The 21,756-nt window shown below is 43.6% G+C and overlaps 1 protein-coding gene across 2 annotated transcripts in view; it reads left to right on the forward strand.

The window, feature by feature from the left end:
• Positions 1-617: 617 nt before the first annotated feature.
• The window catches only part of SLC25A30 (solute carrier family 25 member 30), a 37,168-nt gene continuing 16,029 nt past the window's right edge, over positions 618-21,756 (forward strand). Inside the window, exons 1-6 of one of the 2 annotated variants that reach the window (XM_084844960.1) lie at positions 618-715; positions 3,786-3,870; positions 13,122-13,269; positions 14,048-14,142; positions 16,130-16,215; positions 20,475-20,570. In XM_084844960.1, coding sequence (XP_084701086.1) covers positions 3,807-3,870; positions 13,122-13,269; positions 14,048-14,142; positions 16,130-16,215; positions 20,475-20,570 — 489 coding nt within the window. In that variant the 5' untranslated portion in view covers positions 618-715; positions 3,786-3,806. The remainder of the gene's footprint in view (positions 716-3,785; positions 3,871-13,121; positions 13,270-14,047; positions 14,143-16,129; positions 16,216-20,474; positions 20,571-21,756) is intronic. The other variant, XR_014789286.1, reaches the window with a different exon arrangement.

The raw sequence follows: 21,756 nt of genomic DNA on the forward strand, positions 1-21,756 counted from the left end.
TTATCCTCCATGAAGACGCCCAAGTTAAATCCATAGTTTAACTGCGTGTTGTGTGAAGTACTTCCTTTTATCTGTTCTGAATATTGTGTTTAACTGTATTTCAGTTTTTAACGGTTGTGACTGTTTTATGCTGCATGTTTAATGGTGCATGTTTTGTGAGTTGCCCGTTCTGTCATGAGGCAACGGTAAAAATAAGCAATCCTGTCACGGTTTGTATATAGCACACTTGGCGACGGTCAGGCATTTCTCCGGCATATCTGCCGCCCTTCCCTCCTCGCTTGGCGGCACGCCAGGGCAAGAGCCCCTCCTCCAATGTCGCCGCAGCCCACTTTCGTAGGAGAGAAACCTTGGAAACGAAGGGAGGGAGGGAGGGGGCGGAGCTTCTCCTTCCCGAATTAACGATGGCTCCTTCTCATTGGCCCATCAGTTGGTTTGTCAAGGGCGGTTGCCAACGCGCGCGCTCCTGTGATTGTTCGCTTCTGGCGGCGCGCGCGCGCGCTCGCTCGGTCTCTCTCCGGCCAAACCAGCCCGCCTCTGTCATGCCCGGCGGGTTTGAGCATGCGCACGCCTTGGTTACCCTGGTCCCCTCGCTCCTCCCTCCCTCCCTCCCTCCCTCCCGGCTTTTGCTCTGCGCCGGCTGCCGCCGCGAGAGAACAGCGCGGCGGACGCAAGGGCACTTTCGAGCCCGCTCGCCGGTAGAGGGCTGAAGTTGACGGTAGGTGGGCAGAGGCGGCACAGCACGTGGGTGGGTGACCTTGGGCTTCCTGATACCTGGCTGCTTTCAAGCTGGGGCCTCCGCGCCCCCCCCCCCCCGCCGGGTCTGATGCTCCTGGAATCTATGGCCGTGTTCTTACTGAGGTGGTAAAGCTGTTTCTGGGCTGTTCCGGTTCAGACGGCAAGGGGGCGGGGACCACATGATTGCCCCTCGGTATGCGGGGGAAAAACCCCTTGCACGTAGAAAACTGACGTATTTGGGAGAAGGGTTGCCCTCGTCTAAGCGCCCCCCTCCCGGACTCCACATGCCAATTGCGTAGGGAACCTTTTATTTTGCACGGAGGCGCATCCCAGGCACTGGTTTAACAGCTTATCAAGCCTAAAGCTGCAATCCTGTGCACACTTACCTGGGAGTAGGTCCCATTGAACTCTACTCTTCTGGGTGGAGACACACAAGATTGCACTCTTAAAAGTGGTTCCAAGGATGTGGGAAGTAAGGGGTTTTCCTTTCCCCTGTGCTGTTTGTTCCTTTCTTTCTTCCCTCCCTGATTTCATGCTCATAATGCTTTTGGAAGGTAAATACTGTACAAACACTATCTCAGTAATTCCTAAACAATCTTGCAAGCTACATCAGTATTGCCTCCATAGTGCCAAAACAGGGGATGGTGGCTTGTACGCTATTAGCTATTACACTACACCCGCTGTGACATGTCTCTTAGGAGTTCTGCTCCTACTGCAGGAATTGCCATACCCTCCCCCCTCCTCACTCCCATATGGAAGCCTGAATGCTAATGTTTCTCTGTAATGAAAATGGTGATCAGCAACTAACTGATGTTAGTTTTAAAAGGCATTTAAAATACTATTTCTGTTAATTTCAGACATGTCTAGTAATAGGGATAAGCATATATGTATGCAGTACTGAAACTTTAAAAATGGATGCCTTGGATACATAAAACAGCATTGGTTGGCATAAAACTGTATTAGGAACAAATGCATTTCTAGTTAACTTGTGAAAGCACTAAAAGTCTTTTTAAATGTGTATGTGGCTAGTTTTAAATTATTTAAGCTCTCTGTATACCACAGTAAGATTTATTCTCAACACATCACCATTTGTGTCAATTAGGACCCTGAGTGTGGAAATCATTGAAAGCTTTTAGCTATCGATGTTGTAATGAACTTAAAGATTTTGGTGCTGATGATGCCTCAGTGATTGAATGAGTTACTCTAAAGTAACAGACAACTGGAGGAAGAAGAGGGCTCTCAGACTAATGCTGACTGAACTGCTGTCTTCCTGACTGCTTTTGCCTGAACTGCTTAGATGAGGGGCAGGCAACCATAATCAAGTGGCATACTGGTTGACCTCCACCCAGCCCTCTGCGGGCTGTATGACGGGATGTGGTCCCACTCCTAATGTCAAAAGAGAGGAATCATGCCTCCTGACACCACTGGGTTCCTGATGTCGTTTGAAGGATGATCTTCCAGATGTGGCCCCCAGGAATCAGCTTTCCCTGCTCTGTGCTCCTCTTACTAGTTCAGGGATACAGAACTTCTTTCAGCCCAAGGGCCAAATTCTATTTTGGAGAAGCTCTTGGGGGCTGAAATTCAGTTATTGGCCCTCATCCAGTCCATTACTGTTCCCAAGCACTGGTTCAGGATGTCCACTGCCTCACCTGGATTTGATGAAAAGGAGAGAGAGACCTGGGTGTCATCCGCATATTGGTGACACCTCAGTCCATGTCTCTGGATAACCTCCCCCAGTGGTTTCATGTAAATGTTGAACAGCATGGGAGATTAAACAGAGCCCTGTGGAACCCCATGACATAACTGCCAAGGGACAGAGCAATAATCCCCCAGCACCACCTTCTGGAATTGGCCATCCAAGTAGGAGTGGAACCACTGCAGTGCAGTACCCAACTCCCAGCCCAAATAGCCTATCCCGAAGGATACCATGGTCGATGGTATTGAAAGCCGCCAAGAGAGGTCCAAGAGAATCAACAGGGTCACATTCCCCCTGTCTCTCTCCTGGCAAAGGCCACCTCACAGGGTGACCAAGGCAGTTTCTGTTCCAAAACCAGGTCTGAAGCTGCTTGAAATGGATTTAGATAATCCGTTTCATTCAAGAGTGCCTGGAGTTGACCGGCAGCCACCTGCTTAAGCACTTTGCCCAGAAAGGGGATATTAGCAACCAGCCTATAGTTGTTAACATCTTCTGGGTCCAGATTAGACTTTTTCAGGAGTGGCCTAATAACTGCCTCCTTTAAAGTTGCCAGCACCACTCCGTCTCTCAAAGAGGAGTTGATAACTTCCTAGACCCAGCCAGACCCATCCCCTCCATATTAGATGTAATGAGCCAGGCCAGGATATGACACTGAAAACGTGCAATGCTGATGGAAAAGAACTCTTTCTTTGCCACCCTCATTGCCACAGAGTAGGCTTAATAATGAGCTCTAAGCTGTGCTTGGTCAGACTTGGCACCACTCTTCCTCCACCTGTGTTCTAACCCTCTTTCCTCTTGCTTCATTACCCTCAGCCCTGGTGTATACCAAGGGCCTGCACATGATATACACATGACTAGGAGCTGCAAAGGTGAGGATGGCTAAAGTTCACTTGCTGATTTTGAAATGAGCTAACCAAATCTTTGGCTGCTTCAGGGTGCTAACTAAAGATGTAATTCTAGAATAGTTTCCTAGAACAGCTATAGAAACAAAGGATCCCCCAGCAATTCAAAGTAAAATTGGATAATCAGTAAAGTAGGTGATTTTTTTTTAAATTGTGATGTCTCAATTTAGAGTTTTCTTTGCATATAATCTGGTTTGATCTAAAGGAAGGATGGTGTGTATGGGCTGGAGTTGTATGCAGCAACATTTTTTGGCAATATCTTGGTGGCTGGGCCTTGCTCAAACTTGGGGACAGGAAGATCAGAGGTGTATAGAACTGCACTTTTAAAGTCTCCATGAACTTAATTAGGAAAAGTTGTGTGTTACTTCAGTGAAATCCCCAATGCTTAAGAACGTTATGCGTGATCTATATCAGACATCTTTTGAAGAAGCAGGAATTTTGTTGCACTGCAGAAAGAAGACGCATCCAGGAGAATGGCAGCTTTGAACTGGAAGCCCTTTGTGTACGGAGGCTTGGCTTCAGTCACTGCAGAATGTGGTAGGTAATTTTCTTTTTAAGTGCTCTTTCTTTCCTATTAACTACCTCGAATTATTAACTTTCATTTTAACTACCTCTAATACATTGAACCCCTTCATGGATCACTGCCTTGTTGTGGCGAAGGGGCTTGCGTAACTCAGTGAAGACATAAGCTATGCCGTGCAGGGCCACCCAAGACGGACAGGTCATGGCAGAGAGTTCTGACAAAATGTGGTCCACTGGAGAAGGAAATGGCAACCCACTCCAGTATTCTTGCCAAGAAAACCCCATGGAACGTATCACAAGGCTAAAAGAGATGACGCCGGAAGATGAGCCCCTCAGGTCGGAAGGTGTCCAATATGCTACTGGGGAAGAGCAGAGGGTATTTCCAAGTAGCGCCAGAAAGAGTGAAGCGGCTGGGCCAAACCCGAAAGGACACTCAGCTGTGGATGTGTCTGGCGGTGAAAAGAAAATCCGATGCTGTAAAGAACAATATTGTTTAGGAACCTGGAATGTCAGATCAATGAATCAAGGTAAGCTGGAGGTGGTCAAACATGAGATGGCAAGATTGAACATCGACATCTTGGGAATCAGCGAACTCAAATGGACAGGCATGGGCGAATTTAATTCAGGTGACCATCATATCTACTATTGTGGGCAAGAATCCCTTAGAAGAAATGGAGTAGCACTCATAGTCAACAAAAGGGTGGGAAAAGCAGTACTGGGGTACAATCTTAAAAATGATAGAATGATCTCAGTACGAATCCAAGGCAAACCATTCAACATCACAGTAATTCAAGTCTATGCCCCAACCACTGAGGCCAAAGAAGCTGAGGTTGATCGGTTCAATGAAGACCTACAACACCTTCTAGAACTAACACCAAAAAAAGATGTCCTTTTCATCATAGGGGATTGGAATGCTAAAGTAGGAAGTCAAGAAATCACCGGGATAACAGGCAGGCATGGCCTTGGTGTACAAAATGAAGCAGGACAAAAGCTAATAGAGTTTTGCCAAGAGAACATGCTGATCATAGCAAACACTCTTTTCCAACAGCACAAGAGGCGACTCTACACATGGACGTCACCAGATGGTCAATATCGAAATCAGATTGATTATGTCCTTTGCAGCCAAAGATGGAGAAGCTCCATACAGTCAGTAAAAACAAGACCTGGAGCTGACTGTGGCTCAGATCATGAGCTGCTTCTTGCAAAATTTCAGCTTAAATTGAAGAACGTCGGGAAAACCACTAAACCATTCAGGTATGACCTAAATCATATCCCTGATGAATATACAGTGGAGGTGAGGAATAGATTTAAGGGATTAGACCTGATAGAGAGAGTGCCTGAGGAACTATGGATGGAGGTCCGTAACATTGTTCAGGAGGCAGCAACGAAATCCGTCCCAAAGAAAAAGAAATGCAAGAAAGCCAAGTGGCTGTCTGATGAGGCTTTACAAGTAGCTCACGAAAGAAGGGAAGCGAAAAGCAAGGGAGAAAGGGGAAGATATATCCAACTGAATGCAGAGTTCCAGAGAATAGCAAGGAGAGACAAGAAGGCCTTTTTAAATGAACAATGCAAAGAAATCGAGAAAAACAACAGAATGGGAAAGACTAGAGATCTCTTCAAGAAAATTGGAGATCTCAAGGGAACGTTTTGTGCAAAGACGGGCATGATAAAGGACAAAGAAGGCAGGGACCTAACAGAAGCAGATGAGATTAAGAAGAGGTGGCAAGAATACACAGAAGAACTATACAGGAAAGATCTGAATGTCCCCGATAGCCATGATAGTGCGGTCACTGAACTTGAGCCGGACATCCTAGAGAGTGAAGTCAAGTGGGCCTTAGGAAGCATTAGTAACAACAAAGCTAGTGGAGATGACAGTATTCCAGCCGAGCTATTTAAAATCCTAAAAGATGATGCTGTTAAAGTGCTGCATTCAATATGCCTACAAATCTGGAACACTCAACAGTGGCCACAAGACTGGAAAAGGTCAGTTTACATTCCAATTCCAAAGAAGGGCAACGCCAAAGAGTGTTCAAACTACCGCACAATTGCGCTCATTTCACATGCCAGCAAGGTGCTGCTCAAAATCCTACAAGCTAGGCTTCAGCAGTATGCGAACCGAGAACTACCGGAAGTAGAAGCTGGGTTTAGAAGAGGCAGAGGAACTAGAGATCAAATCGCCAACATTCGCTGGATCATGGAGAAAGCAAGAGAATTCCAGAAAAACGTCTATTTCTGCTTCATTGACTACGCTAAAGCCTTTGATTGTGTGGATCACAACAAACTGTGGCAAATTCTTAAAGTGATGGGAGTACCAGACCACCTTACCTGTCTCCTGAGAAACCTGTACGAGGGTCAAGAAGCAACAGTAAGAACCAGAGATGGAACAACCGATTGGTTCAAAATTGGGAAAGGAGTACGACAAGGCTGCATATTGTCACCCTGCTTATTTAACTTATATGCAGAGTACATCATGAGAAATGCCGGGTTGGATGAATCAGAGGTCGGAATTAAGATTGCCGGGAGAATTATCAACAACCTCCGATATGCAGACGATACCACCCTAATGACAGAAAGCGAAGAGGATCTCAAGAGCCTCTTGTTGAGGGTGAAAGAGGAGAGTGCAAAAGCTGGTTTGAAACTCAACATTAAAAAAACTAAGATCATGTCATCTGGCCCTTTCACTTCCTGGCATATAGAAGGGGAAGAAATGGAAGCAGTGACAGATTTTACTTTCTTGGGCTCCAAGATCACCGCAGACGGTGACTGCAGCCATGAAATTAAAAGACGCTTGCTCCTTGGGAGGAAAGCTATGGCAAACCTAGACAGCATAGTAAGAAGCAGAGACATCACCTTGCCGACAAAGGTCCGTCTAATCAAAGCTATGGTTTTCCCAGTAGCAACGTATGGCTGCGAGAGCTGGACTATAAGGAAGGCTGAGCGCCGAAGAATTGATGCTTTCGAACTGTGGTGCTGGAGAAGACTCTTACGAGTCCCCTGGACTGCAAGGAGGTCAAATCAGTCCATCCTAAAGGAAATCAACCCTGACTGCTCATTGGAAGGACAGATACTGAAGCTGAAGCTCCAATATTTTGGCCACCTAATGCGAAGAGAAAACTCCCTGGAAAAGACCCTGATGCTGGGAAAGACTGAAGGCAAAAGGAGAAGGGGACGGCAGAGGATGAGATGGCTAGATAGCATCACGGATGCAATGAATATGAACTTGAGCACGCTCCGGGAGAGAGCGCAGGACAGGAAGGCCTGGCGTGCTATGGTCCATGGGGTCACGAAGAGTCGGACACGACTGAACGACTGAACAACAAAAATACATTGAAATTGTGAGCCCTCAGGTGAGGTAGTAATAATTCTTTTTTATTTCAACTTATAAAACTCAAATGTTTTGTCCTAACGCATTTGCCTAGTTAATTTCAAAACTACAGTCATGTATCCGTCACGTATCAGAACTCATAAAAAATGAAGTGCAGATAAGTAGGTAACTACTCAAAAGAGGAGAGAGCTCAGTTCTAAAAAACTGCGCACCTTTTACTATGACTAGTGTACCTAGGGACTACACGTAGTTAATAATGCGATACTATATGGTTCAGAAGCAGCAGAAGACGGTTCAGAAGCTGCAGCTTGTGCAAAACACAGTGTTCAGACTGATAACAGGGACAAGATTGAACATAAAAGACCAACTCTGGCCCGCTTGTGTTGGCCGCCTGTATGTTTCTGAACTCAATTGAAGGTGCTGGATTTAACCTATAAAGCTTTACGCAACTTGGGACAGCAATACCTGACAGAGCGTGTCTCCCAGCATGAGCCTAATCATATGCTACATTCAGAATCAAAGGCCCTCCTCCAGTTGCCTCCTCTGAGGGAGGTTCAGAAGGCAGCAACAAGGGAGAGGACCTTCTTGGTGGTAGCCCCCCAATTATGGAATGATCTCCCAGACAGGCCCACCTGGCACTTTTTGGAGCCAGGTTAAGACCTTTCTCTTCTCTCAGGCATTTGGCAGCATATGATGAGGTTTTAATCAGGTCCTGGATTTGTCTTACGGTTGATTGTTTAAAATTGTTTTTAGATATGTTGTTTGTGTGTGTGTGCTGTTTAATCTTTGTGAACTGCCCAGAGAACTTCAGCTAAGGGGCGGTATAGAAACATAAATAATAATAATATACATATTTATTCAGAAGTAAGTCCCACTATATTCAGTGTGACTTACTCCCTAGGAAGCCTGTTAAGGATTGCAACCCAAAGTGTAAGCACTTGGAGCAGGGGTGAATAGAGTAATCTAGCAATCAGTGCGGTTTGTATACACAGGTTATGTATATACCTACTCTCCTCCTCAGTAATAAACAGCAACAATAAAACCTAGTGGTAAATACATAAGAGATGGTTTCTGAAAAGAAACTGACATTAAACCAAACCTCCATCATTATGAAGCTTGCTCTATCACTCATGGGTGATCCTGAAAGATGGTATGGCTTTCTAAAGGGGCCACATATGTATTCCTTCCCCTCTGTGGGTGTTTTGTATCTATTAGCACCTAAGATGGTGGGTGGACAGGATCTCCAGCACCACACCTGAGACCACAATGGGCATGGTGCTGGAGACCTTCAGGGCAAGTGTTACGGGGATTTCAACACTTATTTATTTATTCATTTCATTTCTATACCACCCAATAGCCAAAGCTCTCTGGGCGGTTCACAAAAAAACATCCACGCCGAGGCTGCCTTGAATGGTCTAGCTTGGGACTTCATGGCTTCCATGGCAGCCATAGGGCTGTCTCAATGTGTCATCAGCTCAATACACATATCCTTGATTTTGCCTTTGCCCCTGGGTATGAGAGGGGTAGGTTGATAGTAGGAGGGGTTAAACAGCCCCATTGTCATAGTAAGACCACTTTCTAGTGAAGTTTGGTCTCAAGGAATCAGTCTCCCCTGGCAAGGGTGGAGGACCCGTAAAAATAATCTGCCTCTGGAGACTTCTGTAATCTGAGGGATTCCTAAATGTTCTGGTGGAGTTTCTGATAGCTAGAGCTGACAATCCTGATGAATCCCTGGTCCTGCTGTGAAATGGTGAGGTGAGGCAGGCCATCCACACGATTGCTCTTGAGCGCCCTCTTTAGCATTGTGAAGCCTAAGTGGCTCCATGGTACTTTGCAGGGCTTGGGGTGATGAGACAGGCCAAATGAAGACTAGAACACTTTTGGCATAGGATTAAGTGTGAGGATGACCCATCACGTATGAGGGTACATAATTGTGCTTACTGTATGGCTGTCAGGAGAGCACGAAAGCTTACTTTACTTGACTGCATTGCATCCTCAGCAGAGGTTTTTTGTCATCTGCCCCAACAAATAGCATGCCGGTACAGAGGTACACTGTGATGAATTTACTAGGCATAATGCGGATAAAATTGCTTGATTTGAATGGCAACATTGAGACAGGTTCTTTTGAGATGTCCAGTATGCTAACTTGTCCAGTTTGGTGTGAAGAATTTCACTTGATGCGACCCGACGTGGACAAGACACTTGCAGTGATACAGCCAACCACATCCTCTTCCCCCCCCAACCCCAACCCTTGCCCATCTTGTCTTATGGGGAGGATTGGCTGGGTGGGTCCAGGGAGTGGTTAATGCATCTTTACAGGAGGGTGTGGTGCTGACTGCCTTTAAAGAAATGATTATGTGACCACTGCTGAAAAAGCCCTTCCTGGACCCAGAGGTTTATGACAACTACCATCCAGGTACAAATACCCCCTTTTGGGGTAAAGTGCCTGAGAGGGTGGTGGCAGCACAGCTGCAGAGACTCTTGGAGGATATGGAGTACCTGGACCCATTTCAGTCTGGGTTCAAGGCCTAGGTTTGGGTCAGAATTGGCCTTGGCTACCTTAATTGGGAGAGAGACAGGGGGAATGTGACCATGTTGCTTCTCCTTGATTTCTCCTTGGCTTTTGATACCATCAGTCATGGTATTCTCCTGGACCTCTTCCATGAGGTTGGAATAGGATGAAGCCACTGTATTGCAGTGGTTCCATTCCTATCTGTGGGGTTGGTTCCAGAGAGTGGCATTGGGAGGTTATGTCTTGGCCCCTTGGCAATTGTGCTGTGAGCTCCCATGGCACAATCCTGTCACCAGTGGTTTTTAATAACGAAAGTTGTTGGGTGCAGTCATTAGGGGATTTGGGGTGAGGTGTCATCAGTTCACGGAAGACACCCAGCTCTATTTCTCCGTTACGTTTGGGTCAGGTGTGGCTGTGCCTCACCTGGACCGGTGCCTGGATGCTGTGGTAGGCTGGATGAGGGCCAGCCAACAGAATTTGAATCCTGATAAGACAGGCTCTATCTGGGATTTGGGTAATTCACTTGTCCTGGATAGGGTTGCACTCCCCCAACAGGGACATAGTCCAGCAGTACTCTTGGATTTATCTCTGTTACTTGAAGCCCAAGTGGCCTTGCTGGCAAAGAGCATCTATTACCAGCATCAGCTGGTATGACAGCTACGATCATTCCTGGACAGGGATAACCTGGCCACAGTGATTCATGCATTGGTAACCTCAAGTGTGGAATGCGCTTATGTGGGGCTGCCCTTCAGATTGGTTTGGAAACTACAGTTAGTACAGAATGTGGTGGCTAGACTCTCAGTGGAGCTTCCCACCATGCACATATGACTCCTGTGCTGAAAGCTCTGCACTGGCTGCCAATTGCCTACTGAGCCATGTTCAAGGTGTTACTGCTGGTTTATAAAGCCCTAAACAGCTCAAAACCAGGTTATCTGGGAGATTGCCTTTTCCCGACAGGCCATGCCTGTCTCCACATACTGTGGGGGGCCTTTCTCACTGTACAGTGGCTTAATGATGTTCATTTGGCCATGGTGCAGAGGAGGCTCTTCTATTGTGGTGGCCACCACGTGGAATGATCTCCCCATTGAGGTCAAGCAGGCCCCTAGTGCGGAGTGTTTCCACCAACAACTGAAGACACATTTGTTTGCCCAGGCATTTCCTGATCACTAGCAGTGCCAGTTACCCCTGATTATTTAATGAGATTTTATTGTTTTATCACTGCTCTATTGTTTTATTCATTGGTTTTATGGTATTTTAACAAGTTTTTATCTTGTGAACCACTTCGGGGGGTTTTTAAAATAAAAGTGGTATAGAAATTCTCTGAATACGTAAGATACATTTTAGGTAGGCAAAACAGTAATAAAAAATCTGTCCTTCAGTGCAAAATTTGTAAACTGCTAAGCCATCAAACTTTGCTAGATTGTTTTAATTTGGCCATAATCTACTTGCTAAGTAGATTCACCATGCTAAACTTCAGGCTGATTGCACAAATTGTCTTGATTCTTACAAGGAATAAAATGATCTGGTTTTATAATGGTACAGTGTTGAAAAAGCCAGACATCTTAATTATACATTCTCCGTTGTGGCAGTAAAATAAACAAGATATCATGCTAGATTACCTTACTTCTCATGTTCCAATTCCCTTCTGACCTGATCACCGTACTCTAAATACAAATCCTCATGAACAATTACACATGAACTGCATCGTTTAAAAAGTGGTTGAGGCCAGGAGTATAGCTGTAGTTCAGTCCTGTCTCAAAGAGCTTCAAAAACCTGGAACCTATTCTATGAAACTTGGCACTTGCATCATAATACATGATTTAATTGCTAGCTCCAGTAAATCTTCTATCCAGATGTCAACGTGAGGAGGATAAATGGCTTTCTGGTACAATATGATTCGTTTCCTCACAATCATAGTAGCTCCTTAGAACCATATGCAGTAACTTTCCACATTGTTCTATGTAGCCTAGCATCAAGTTGGAGGCAGAAAACCTTATGGCTATGTCCAGAACTAAATTAATTCACTGTTTGACTTCCCTTGAAAATGAAATAATCTTTGGACAAGCCAAGCATGTGTGTGATACGCACCTCCAACATCAGTCGTGGTTAGCAAGACCCAGCTTGTAAAACCTGTCTGTAGTCCAGTGGGTAAGAAATAAACCTTTAGTGGGATGACTGGAGTCTTGAGTTCAGATAATGTTTTAATATTGTCAGATGGTTTTCTATTTAATGAAGAATACAAAGACTTGCTTCCTTTTTCCCACTGAGCTCTCGATCAGTAAATGTAGTCCATTGCTAAGGAAAAATATACTGCTGCAGGTACCTGTGATAAAGATTCAGCAAATGCAATGCTTCAGGACTTTCAGATACAACTAAAGCGTCTGAGCCAAATTTTGACTTCATCAGTGTGAACAGTGCTGCAGTTGTGTGAAGAACAATTTTAAATAAGTTTCACATATCCAGAATATTACTAAAATTCCTCTGATTGCTGAAATTCACACATCTTTGCACAGAAAATAAATAAATAAATATATAGATTTATTTTTTTTAAAATGCTGGTTTTTTTATTTGCACTGTCAGGTCAGTGTTTATTTAAAGGCCTCAAATGCAATAGTGTGGTCTCCTTCTATTAAACATCTAGGGGCTTAACTTCGCTGCTTCACACATTCAAAGCATGTGTACTACCACTCATTTGGGCCCTGTTCTGCTAGCGCTTACCAACTGGATTTGCTAGAAATGTGTGGTTGCATTGGCAGAAGCAGTCTTCTGAGTGAATAGCAGCTTTGCAGTCCCCTTCTGAAAAATGCCTTTTATGTTACGCCTGTGCAAGGTTCTGTTAGTCTTCTGTGATGGAGAAACTTGAATGTTTTAATAATGAGCAAAGTATAAAAATGCACAAGTGATTAGTGTAAAACATCTGCACTGTATACTGTCAAAATAAAAGGGTCAAAGTAATGAAACTAGCTGGCAAACTTATGTAGCACAGACTAATAATGAGTAAACGTATTGACAAATGTGACACCAATTTCCAGTCTCAGTAGTTCTGTATTGGCAGTGTTTTGTTAAAAAATAAAGTATAAAAATGCCTACTCACAAATTAGACAAACTATACCTTTCTTCTACTGTAGATATTTCTAATAGCACAAACTGGAATGTGCCAACAAAAAGGTAAGAACTATTTGTAATATAGAATTTGAAACATCCATTATGCGTAAACATTGATTTCTAATGATGTCATCAGTTGCTTGAATATTATTGTAAGACCACTCTATCCTATGCATGTACAAAATTTAAATATGCACAATATTCAATAATAATCAGTTATTTCTATCGACTTTAAGCCAACAGCTAGCTTTGTGAACCACTTAAATCTATAAACATGCTTCAATAACTTATGAACTACTAATCTCTTTTCTCTTTGTCTTTAAGGTACCTTCCCAATTGATTTGACAAAAACACGTCTCCAAGTACAAGGTCAAAAAAATGATGTAAAGCATAAAGAGATTCGTTATCGTGGAATGGTTCATGCGCTAGTGAAGATATTCAGGGAAGAAGGACTGAAAGCATTGTACTCTGGGTAATTTATGTCATATCTATTCTGTGCATTATTGAAAACAGTTTAAGTTAACGTATCAACATAGAATTATTCAGGTGATTGACTTGTAGAGAGCGTTAGCCTAATTTAATTTGCTCCTCACACACTCTTAAAAAGAAACATTCTGGCCCAGTTCTTGGTCACATACTGGCTTATTTTTCCCATTTGTTAATTAACATTGTTGGAGACCCCTGATTTGGGAGTAACAGGAAACACCTGCTTAATACAAATCATGATCTTCATTCCAAAGCCACTGTGTGGTGGAAGGAGAGAGGAGGGACAGAGGAGGAGCAAAGCCCCAACACTTGTTCCTGGCTTCATAAACATGTTGAACAATCTGTTGTACTCATGGTTCTCTGGGACCATGTATTTCAATGACATATATGTTTCTTTCACATATTTGCTAGGGATAATCACCTGAAAAACATTAATTACAATGTGAAACTATTAAGCTTGCTAATACTGTATTTGCAATTGGCATCCGTTCATTGTTCCAAAAAAACTTACGAAATGGAAAATTTTCCATGGAAAACTAAAGTACTGGAAATTTTTCTGCCCCACATCACTGGCAGCCACCCATCGAACAGGCAGCAGTGGTTATGGCATCCCCTAGTTAGCGCTGGCTCTCAAGCCATTTCTGAAAGCTGTGAATGCTGCTGCTACCACAGATGCACAGTTACAAAAAGCATCTTTCTGTGTAGATCACTTCAGGAAAACTTTAAAAATAAGTCTTGTTTTCTGCTCTCTCTTTCCTTTGCAGTATTGCTCCTGCTATGCTACGCCAGGCTTCATATGGAACCATAAAAATAGGCACTTACCAAAGCCTGAAAAGGATATTTATTGAGCGGCCAGAAGGTGAGCAGATTTCAGGCCTGGGCTATGCTTTCTTACAGTAAAATATGGTGTCAGTATTTCTGATTCAACCATATTGTTTTTGTTCTATTGTATCATATAAGCAAGGCAATATTGAATTTATAAAAAGACTCTGAGACTGCTGAAGATTTGTATCAATAATGCATTCAAAAGCATATGGAATTATTAACATGGATTTGTGAGAAACAGGCCATCTGGGGATTTGTGGGAAGGGGACATGGAATTTAAAGGACTAAATAATCCTTTTTAAACATTAAGGGCACAATCCTGTGGCTGCTAGTCAGCGGCTAGATGGCCATAGGATATGTTGGTTTCCAGGAACTGACCTTTCCCCCCTCCCGCGCTGCCTCATGAGCTCAGAAGAGGAGCATGGAGCAGCGAAAATGGGGCATTCCTGGGGGCATTCCGGGGACAACAGAATACTGGTACGACATATCCAACATGTTGTCGGGCAGCTGCTTCCCCTGCTCCGCCTTCCTGCGGTTAGACAGCTGAAATCGGCTGTCTAGTCGCAACTGCAGGGCAGCTGAAGTGCAGAGGGGATGATCCCCTCTGCGCGTCTCCTTCCCTGCATTGGATAGGCTGTCGCCTCCGAGTTTGGAGGCGGCCGCCTATCCTGGTAGGATTGGTCCCTCCGCTATCCCAAGACAAATGTGCATGACCAGGGCCATCATGACATTTGAACAAGTCAGACATCAAGAGAGATCAGAGACAGAGATTGCAAAAAGGCAGGGAAGTTTCAACAAAGGTCTTACATTAATGACCCCACAGCTAGTCAGTAAAATATGGGCTAGTTAGGCTATGTATTGTTATCCTAATAATTCTGTAAGGGAAGTGGTGTAACCTAATCTGCCTTACACATTTCTTAAAATAAAATGACTGATTGCAAGCCGCGGTAAGCACTTATTGATAAGGTGAGATGTTGATTGCTGTTTAAGTTTTGTTTATTCGTGTTTATCTATTGCTTCTGATAATGTTAGTCAGTGTAGCTGTATACCATTAGCTGATCTGTTGGGACTTGACAATTGATTGCAAGCTATGTCTAGTCCTCCAAGAAGCCTATGTCGTATAGGCATAACTTTTGTTGGTTCTTACAACTGAAATATGTGCATTGCATCCTCTGGCAGGTTTAGCATGGCTCATAATAAATGTCTGAAGCTGTGCATACTCAGCAAGATCTTGCTGAAGATCTTGGAGGTGAAGAAGTGTTGTGCATGAGGCAATCCTCTTAGCATTCCTTCCCACAGCTGAGTTCTCAAGAAGAACCCCACAGCAAATTAGGGCCCAATCCTATGGCCGCTAGACAATGGCTAGATGGCCATAGGATTGGTTCCCGAACACTGAACAATCTCGGAGCCTGTGCTCTGAAGTTGGTTCCCAGAAAACTGCCTCCCTGCCCCCACCCCTGCCGCCTCGTAAGCAGCGTGGATTGTCCCTGGGCTCTGCACTCAGAAGAGCGGCGCAGAGAGGGGCAAAAGGGGGTGTTCCCAGGGGTGGGGAGCGCAGAAGTGTTGGTACGATGCTTCCTATGTGTTGTCCAGCCTCCCCACCGCTTCGAAGTCTTGCGGCTAGACAGCCAAAATTGGCCACCTAGCCATGAATGCAGGGTGGCTGGAGCACGGAGGAGAAGATCCCCTCCACGCTCCGCCCATCCTGCATTGGTTAGGTAGTTGCTTCTAAGTTCGGAGGCGGCTGCCTGTCCCCTTTAGATTGCTCCCTTAGTCTGTCCCTCTTGAGTGTAATAATTTGAATAGCTGTGGCTATGTGAAGTGGTCCTGGATGCCTGTGGTAGATATATGCAGCTGATACATTTCAAAATTGGTTTATACTGGGCATCTGTTGGAATTACACCAAAAATGCTGTTTTGCCACTACTGTTTTTTAAATGTATTAAAGCAGGCAGATCATTGGCTTCTATGCTTTATTGAATGCTAAAGCTGTGCGCATAAATGTGTTTATTTCTGGAACAGATGAAACTCTGGCTGTGAATGTATTATGTGGAGTTTTGTCTGGTGTGATTTCATCATCTATTGCTAATCCTACAGATGTCCTGAAGGTAAGAATTCCAGAAAAGCAACTGTGTTAATTTGCATCAAAGACAGACTCCTGTGGTACCTTAAAAGCTGCTGCAGGTGAAGCAATATGTAACTAGCTTATTGTGGCATGAGGTTTTTGGGTGAACCTGGTGAAATATAGCCTAGTCTCCAGTGTACCACTTTTGAGCAAGGTACATGAACTCATGGTGGCAGCCCAGCTCCAAGCATATCTGGAAGATAAGAAGTAAATGAATTTTTCAGTTTATTTTTCAGTCTGGTTTTGAAACCCAATCAACCTTGATTGCCCTGGTGGAAGACCTTTGCCAGAACTACACAGGAGGAATGCAACCATGCTGATTCTTTAGGATGTCTCAGCAGCTTTTGATACCATTGGCTGTAGTGTCTTTTTGGATGATCTGTTTGGAATGTAACTTGGGGGCACTGTGTTATGTCAGTGGCTCCATTCCTACCATTACATGTAGATCTCAAAAGATGGTGCTCAGAGATTTCTGTGCTACTTGACCTATGGAGTTGCTGCAAGCTTCCATCTTGCTTCTGTGCTGTTTAACATCTACATGAAACCACTAGGAGAGATCAATGGGGGGATTTGGAGTGTGGTGTCGTCAGTATGCTGATGACACCCACCTCTATATGTCCTGTTTGGCTGGTCCTTCTGAGGCTTTTGAAACTAATGATCCTAGTGCATGGCCTGAAGGCACATGAAGTAGCCGCCTTGCTGAAGCTAAGCAGGTCTAGGTCAGGTCAGTGCTTGGAGGGGAGACCACCTGGGAATCCCATGTAGCCACCTTGAGTTCCATGATAGAAGAAAGGTAAGATATAATGTAAATAAAATAATAATTATTAAAACTGAAGCTGAATCCAGACAAGTAGATTTTGTTTGTGTGTGGTCCACAAACTTTCTAGAAAAGGTTACATTTCCCCTTAAGCAGATCAGGTTTGTAGCTTGGGGTTTCTCTTGAATCTGGTCTTGCTTTTGGATGTCCACACAGAAGCTGTAGTCTTTTATAAACTCTGTCAGGTATTGTAGTTGTGCCCTCTCTTGGGAAGCAGGAACCTAGTAACTGTCATCCCTGTTCTGGTAATGTGTAAATTAGACTTCTGCTGTGCACTGTATGTGAGACTATCACTGAGGAGCGCTCAGAAACTACAACTGGTGTAGAATGCAGGAGCATGAGTGTTAAGAAGAGCTGGATGTCATTGCTTGGTGGTGAGGTTATGATTGGCATCTAGAAGGTCCCAGCTTCGGTATCTTGCATCTATAACTAAAAGGGCCAGGGCTGGGCCTGCATGAGACCTTGGAGAGCTGCTGCTAGTCGGAGTAGACAGTATTAGGTAGATGACTGACATTATATAATTCTGACTCAGTATAAAGTAGTTTCATCTGTTTCAGATTTATCTACCTATATGTTTAGATTTTCATTGGAGGCCCTTCTCTGAGTTCCCTTATTTTCTTAACTGACATGGCTGGTTACTAGGACCAAGGTTTTTTCAGCATTAGTGCTTTGCTATGGAATACCATCCCAAAAGAAATTCTTGTGGCCTCTTCTTTTTCCTCATTCTGAAGGGAAGCAACCATTTTTTTTTTTTTAGGAAATCCTATTTGTGCTGTAGTGTTTATTGGTCATTATTGTCTTTATGCTGTTATTTTATATTGCTTTATTGTTGGGCTGGTAGTTGGTTCCATGTTGTAATTTTACAATGTTTTAAATTGTGTATATTGTAACACTTGGCTTATTTTTAGCTGCCTTGAGTGTCTGGTAACAGGCAGAAAGGTGACATATACATATTTTAAATCAAATTTATGACAACTACACTTCTCATTTGAAAGAATGAACTTTAATTTCCACAGAAATGGAGTAGAAAGGGAAATACTAGCAATGTACTGTTTCTTGAAACTTGTGTAATATTGGCTTGAACATAAAACGCATCAGGGCTCTGGAAGATATTATAAGGGTGCATATTAGACTTTTATTAGGTACCCACTAAAATTATAATTTTTGAAGCATGCTAATAACTTTTTGTTCTTTCTGTCCTACACAACACAGATCAGTAATGCATAATTGCTGAATTATATAATGTCAGGAGCCTCTCGGGAAATCACCAGTTTCTTTAGCGCTTGTATTTTTCCTCTGTTTCTTTTCAAACTGTGTTGATATCCCCTCTGCCTGTTTAAAATAATAGTATGACTGCTTATTTTTTTTTTTTTTTAAGTTTATGTCTTGCCTTTCCAAAAAGTACAAGGTGGCTAAAAAAGAAAAACAAAAACAATTATGTTCAAAAATATATTAAAGATACAGTAAAACACTAATACTGCAATCCTAACTCCTTCCAAAAGCCAGTTAGGATGGGGCGGAAGAGCCCCTCCAGTGATGGAGAGGTGTGCTGACAAGGCTGCCCATCTGCTGCAGAGGCCCCTGGTATGTCTGTAGAAAGCCCATGGGTGCAGGAGAACTGCCAGCATTCGCTGGCAGCAGGGGCTAAAGTGGAGCATTACAGGGGCAGCCTTGGATCTACTGGGTCCAAAGCCCCCTCATTCCTACAGCACACCTTGGACTGAGCCCTGTACTCATACCAGCATTGAGATGGCCGAGGTATTTTCCCCACCCATGGGACCAGTGGGAGAGAAATGTTTACAAACACCAACAAACCAAGGTTCTACTAGAAAACTAATAGGGGGAAAAAACCACCACCACCCAGCGAACCAGCAGAGCTTTGGAAGTGGTGAATCAACCACCACTTAAACCCTCCACACCCCACTTAGGATTGTTCTCTAAAAAAACAATGATTAAAAGAAGAAACAAAGCAGCAAAACCAGAAAGATAAAACTATCAGAAGAGGAGTAAAAACCAATCCACCAACGTTAACAAAAATTACTAACAATTGAAGAGCTTCCTAAAAAGGAAAGTCGTTACACTGTGGCAGTAGTTCATCAGGGAAGGAGTGTGGCAGACCTTTGTATGAAATATATTGTAGGCACCAAAAGAAACTTTGTGGGGTCCAGGGGTGGTTTCGTCCCCCAGACTCCTCCATGGGTTGCACTCCACAGGCGCCCACACACACACAAAAAATGGTGGTTTGCTGCCGAAATTTGGCCACAAACCGCTATGGAGTGCTAAAAGAATCCAACTTAGCTTCCTCTCAAGTTAAATTTGATCCTTTTAGCGCTCCGTAGTGCTAAAACTGATTATTCTTTTCCCTCCACCGCTGAATTCAGCAGCCCGGTAGGGATGGTATTGGGGTGGGGGGACAAATGTAGGCCCCATGTTGCCCACCTGTGCATTAGAGCAATGGCATTGCCAGGCTTATCTTCATTGGACAACTCTTAAACCACCAAATGACGACAGATTTTTTTCCATGTTGGAGTTGCTCTTACCCTGAGAACACTGTTGGGAACATCACGCAGAACCATCCTAGCTAACCAGTCTGAGGAACAGCATGCCAAGAGGAGAAAATGATTGATTGCATTGGCCATGTCTAATTTAAGAACAGGCCTAGGTTCTCATTCTACTATATTCCAAATATAGCAGCTACACTTCTTGAGATGGAAATATACTGGCAAATGCCAAATGAACAGTCAGTCCTGATTGGAGTTAGAGATTAACGGCTTTGGAAATGCATATATCTTTGTTTTAAACAATTATAATAAGGTATTTTTTCACATATCGGTGTTTCTTTTTGTTTCTACTAGGGTTTTACTTTCCTGTGTGCATTTGGGTTTCTGCCTGTAGCTGATAACACCTTATAGTAGCCCTTGGAGAAACTTTTCCTAACATGTGGTGATGGTAATAATTGCCTTACCGGTTTTGTAATCCTTTACTTCAGCCTTCCCCAATGTGGTGCCCTCCAGATGTTTTGGACTTCAGCTCCAATCAGCCTTACCCAGCACAGCCAGTGGTTGGGACTGCTGGGAGTTGTAGTCTAAAATATATGAATGGTACCAGGTTGGGGAAACTGCTTTCCATTTTTACAGTGTTTCCCTGTTCAGCCCCAGCTCCTCCTATGAACTGCTAGGTACTAAGCAGTGACTCCGTAGTGTGGCTTTTTCTGGCTTGCTTTCAGTTACGTAGAAGGATTGCTCTAAAAAAAAATCTAAAAAACCCATAAATGTTTCAGAGAGATATCCGCAAGGAGACTGCATGAAAGAGGTTGCAGAGTCTGGCCACTCATGAACATGAAAAGACACGTCTTTGTTTCACAGTTGAATGACTGCATGACTACCAGTGTGTGATATGTTTTCTTTTTTGGTTTCAAATCCTAGATCAGAATGCAGGCCCAAGGCAGTGTAATACAGGGGGGAATGATTGGCAACTTCATAAACATCTATCAAAATGAAGGCACCAGAGGATTGTGGAAGGCAAGTTGTTAAAATAAATGTCAGAGATGTGAAATAGATCTTCTGATGCCACTCAGGTAGTTCAGGGTAATAGATATAGCAAATTACTATTTGTGTGTTTGATTATTTTATATGTATTTTAAGCAAAAATATGTTTGAGTTTCTTAAGTTTAGTTTAATGAACATAACTATGGCCTTTATCTGGGTTATATGCAAGGAATATTTTTTCATTTGGGGGCTTCTTAGAGCCTTTCTCCTTGAAGCTTCCTAATGCTACAGCCTATTTCCTGTAAAGCTAATTGATCAGTTTGGAAAATTCAGTCTCCGCTCACAGTACTATACAGAATGTGAAATGGAGACAAATACAGGCTTGGCTGGAGAAGTAATTGCCCACTGCTCCCAGTTTACTTAAGTCCAGCCCTGTGGTATTGTACAGAAAATGTTCATGATGTTTCCCAGTACCTCAAGACTTAATTAAAAAGAAGAAGAGGGAAGGGTCAAGTTCTTGGTTCCACTGGAACTACCAGTTTTAGCTTTGCACGTCCTGTTCATGGTATAATCACAATTATGTAGATTCTTAGATTCTATGGTTATGAGTGGGTTGCACATAGCTGAGTACTTCTCACTTAACTGTATATCCAGGGGCCCACATTTTTTTGGCTGGCCTTTATAAGGAGCAGCTCCAAAGCAGGAAAGTTCTGTGGGGAACTTACGCCTTTGGTCCTGTGTGTATGAGGTGCTCTGGGAGCCTTGGCTGCACAGTTGCCCAATAACCCACAGCCTTCCATCCAACACTGGAGCTGGGGAGGGGGCAGAGATCGCTATGCAATTGCTGGCATGATTTCTACTCACTTCTGCAGCTTCAGTGTTGGGAGGGAGTCTGGTTGCTCAGCTGAGGACAGTACCATACTTGCTAAAATGTGGAATCCTGTGTGTATTAAAGTATGTTAACTTTGCTTCCTCCTTGAGGGAGCTTTTTAAGTGCTTGGAATTTTTTAGATGCAAATGAAAATTCAGAATCTTCCCTCCGATTTGTATATTCTGGTTGGGAGGATATTCCCTGCAAAACAATGTAAGGTTTTAAATTTTCCTCTTGCTACCTAATAGCAAGTGAAATAGAATTGGTATCCATCTTCTTGGCAAATCTTGATGGTTAGGATAAAGGAATTTTATCCTAAATACTTTCCAGAGGAGTAACTGTGTTAGT

Source organism: Heloderma suspectum, chromosome 3 (assembly GCF_057233095.1).
Source record: "Heloderma suspectum isolate Gila_16-S chromosome 3, 16-S_ref, whole genome shotgun sequence".
NCBI lineage: Eukaryota > Metazoa > Chordata > Lepidosauria > Squamata > Helodermatidae > Heloderma > Heloderma suspectum.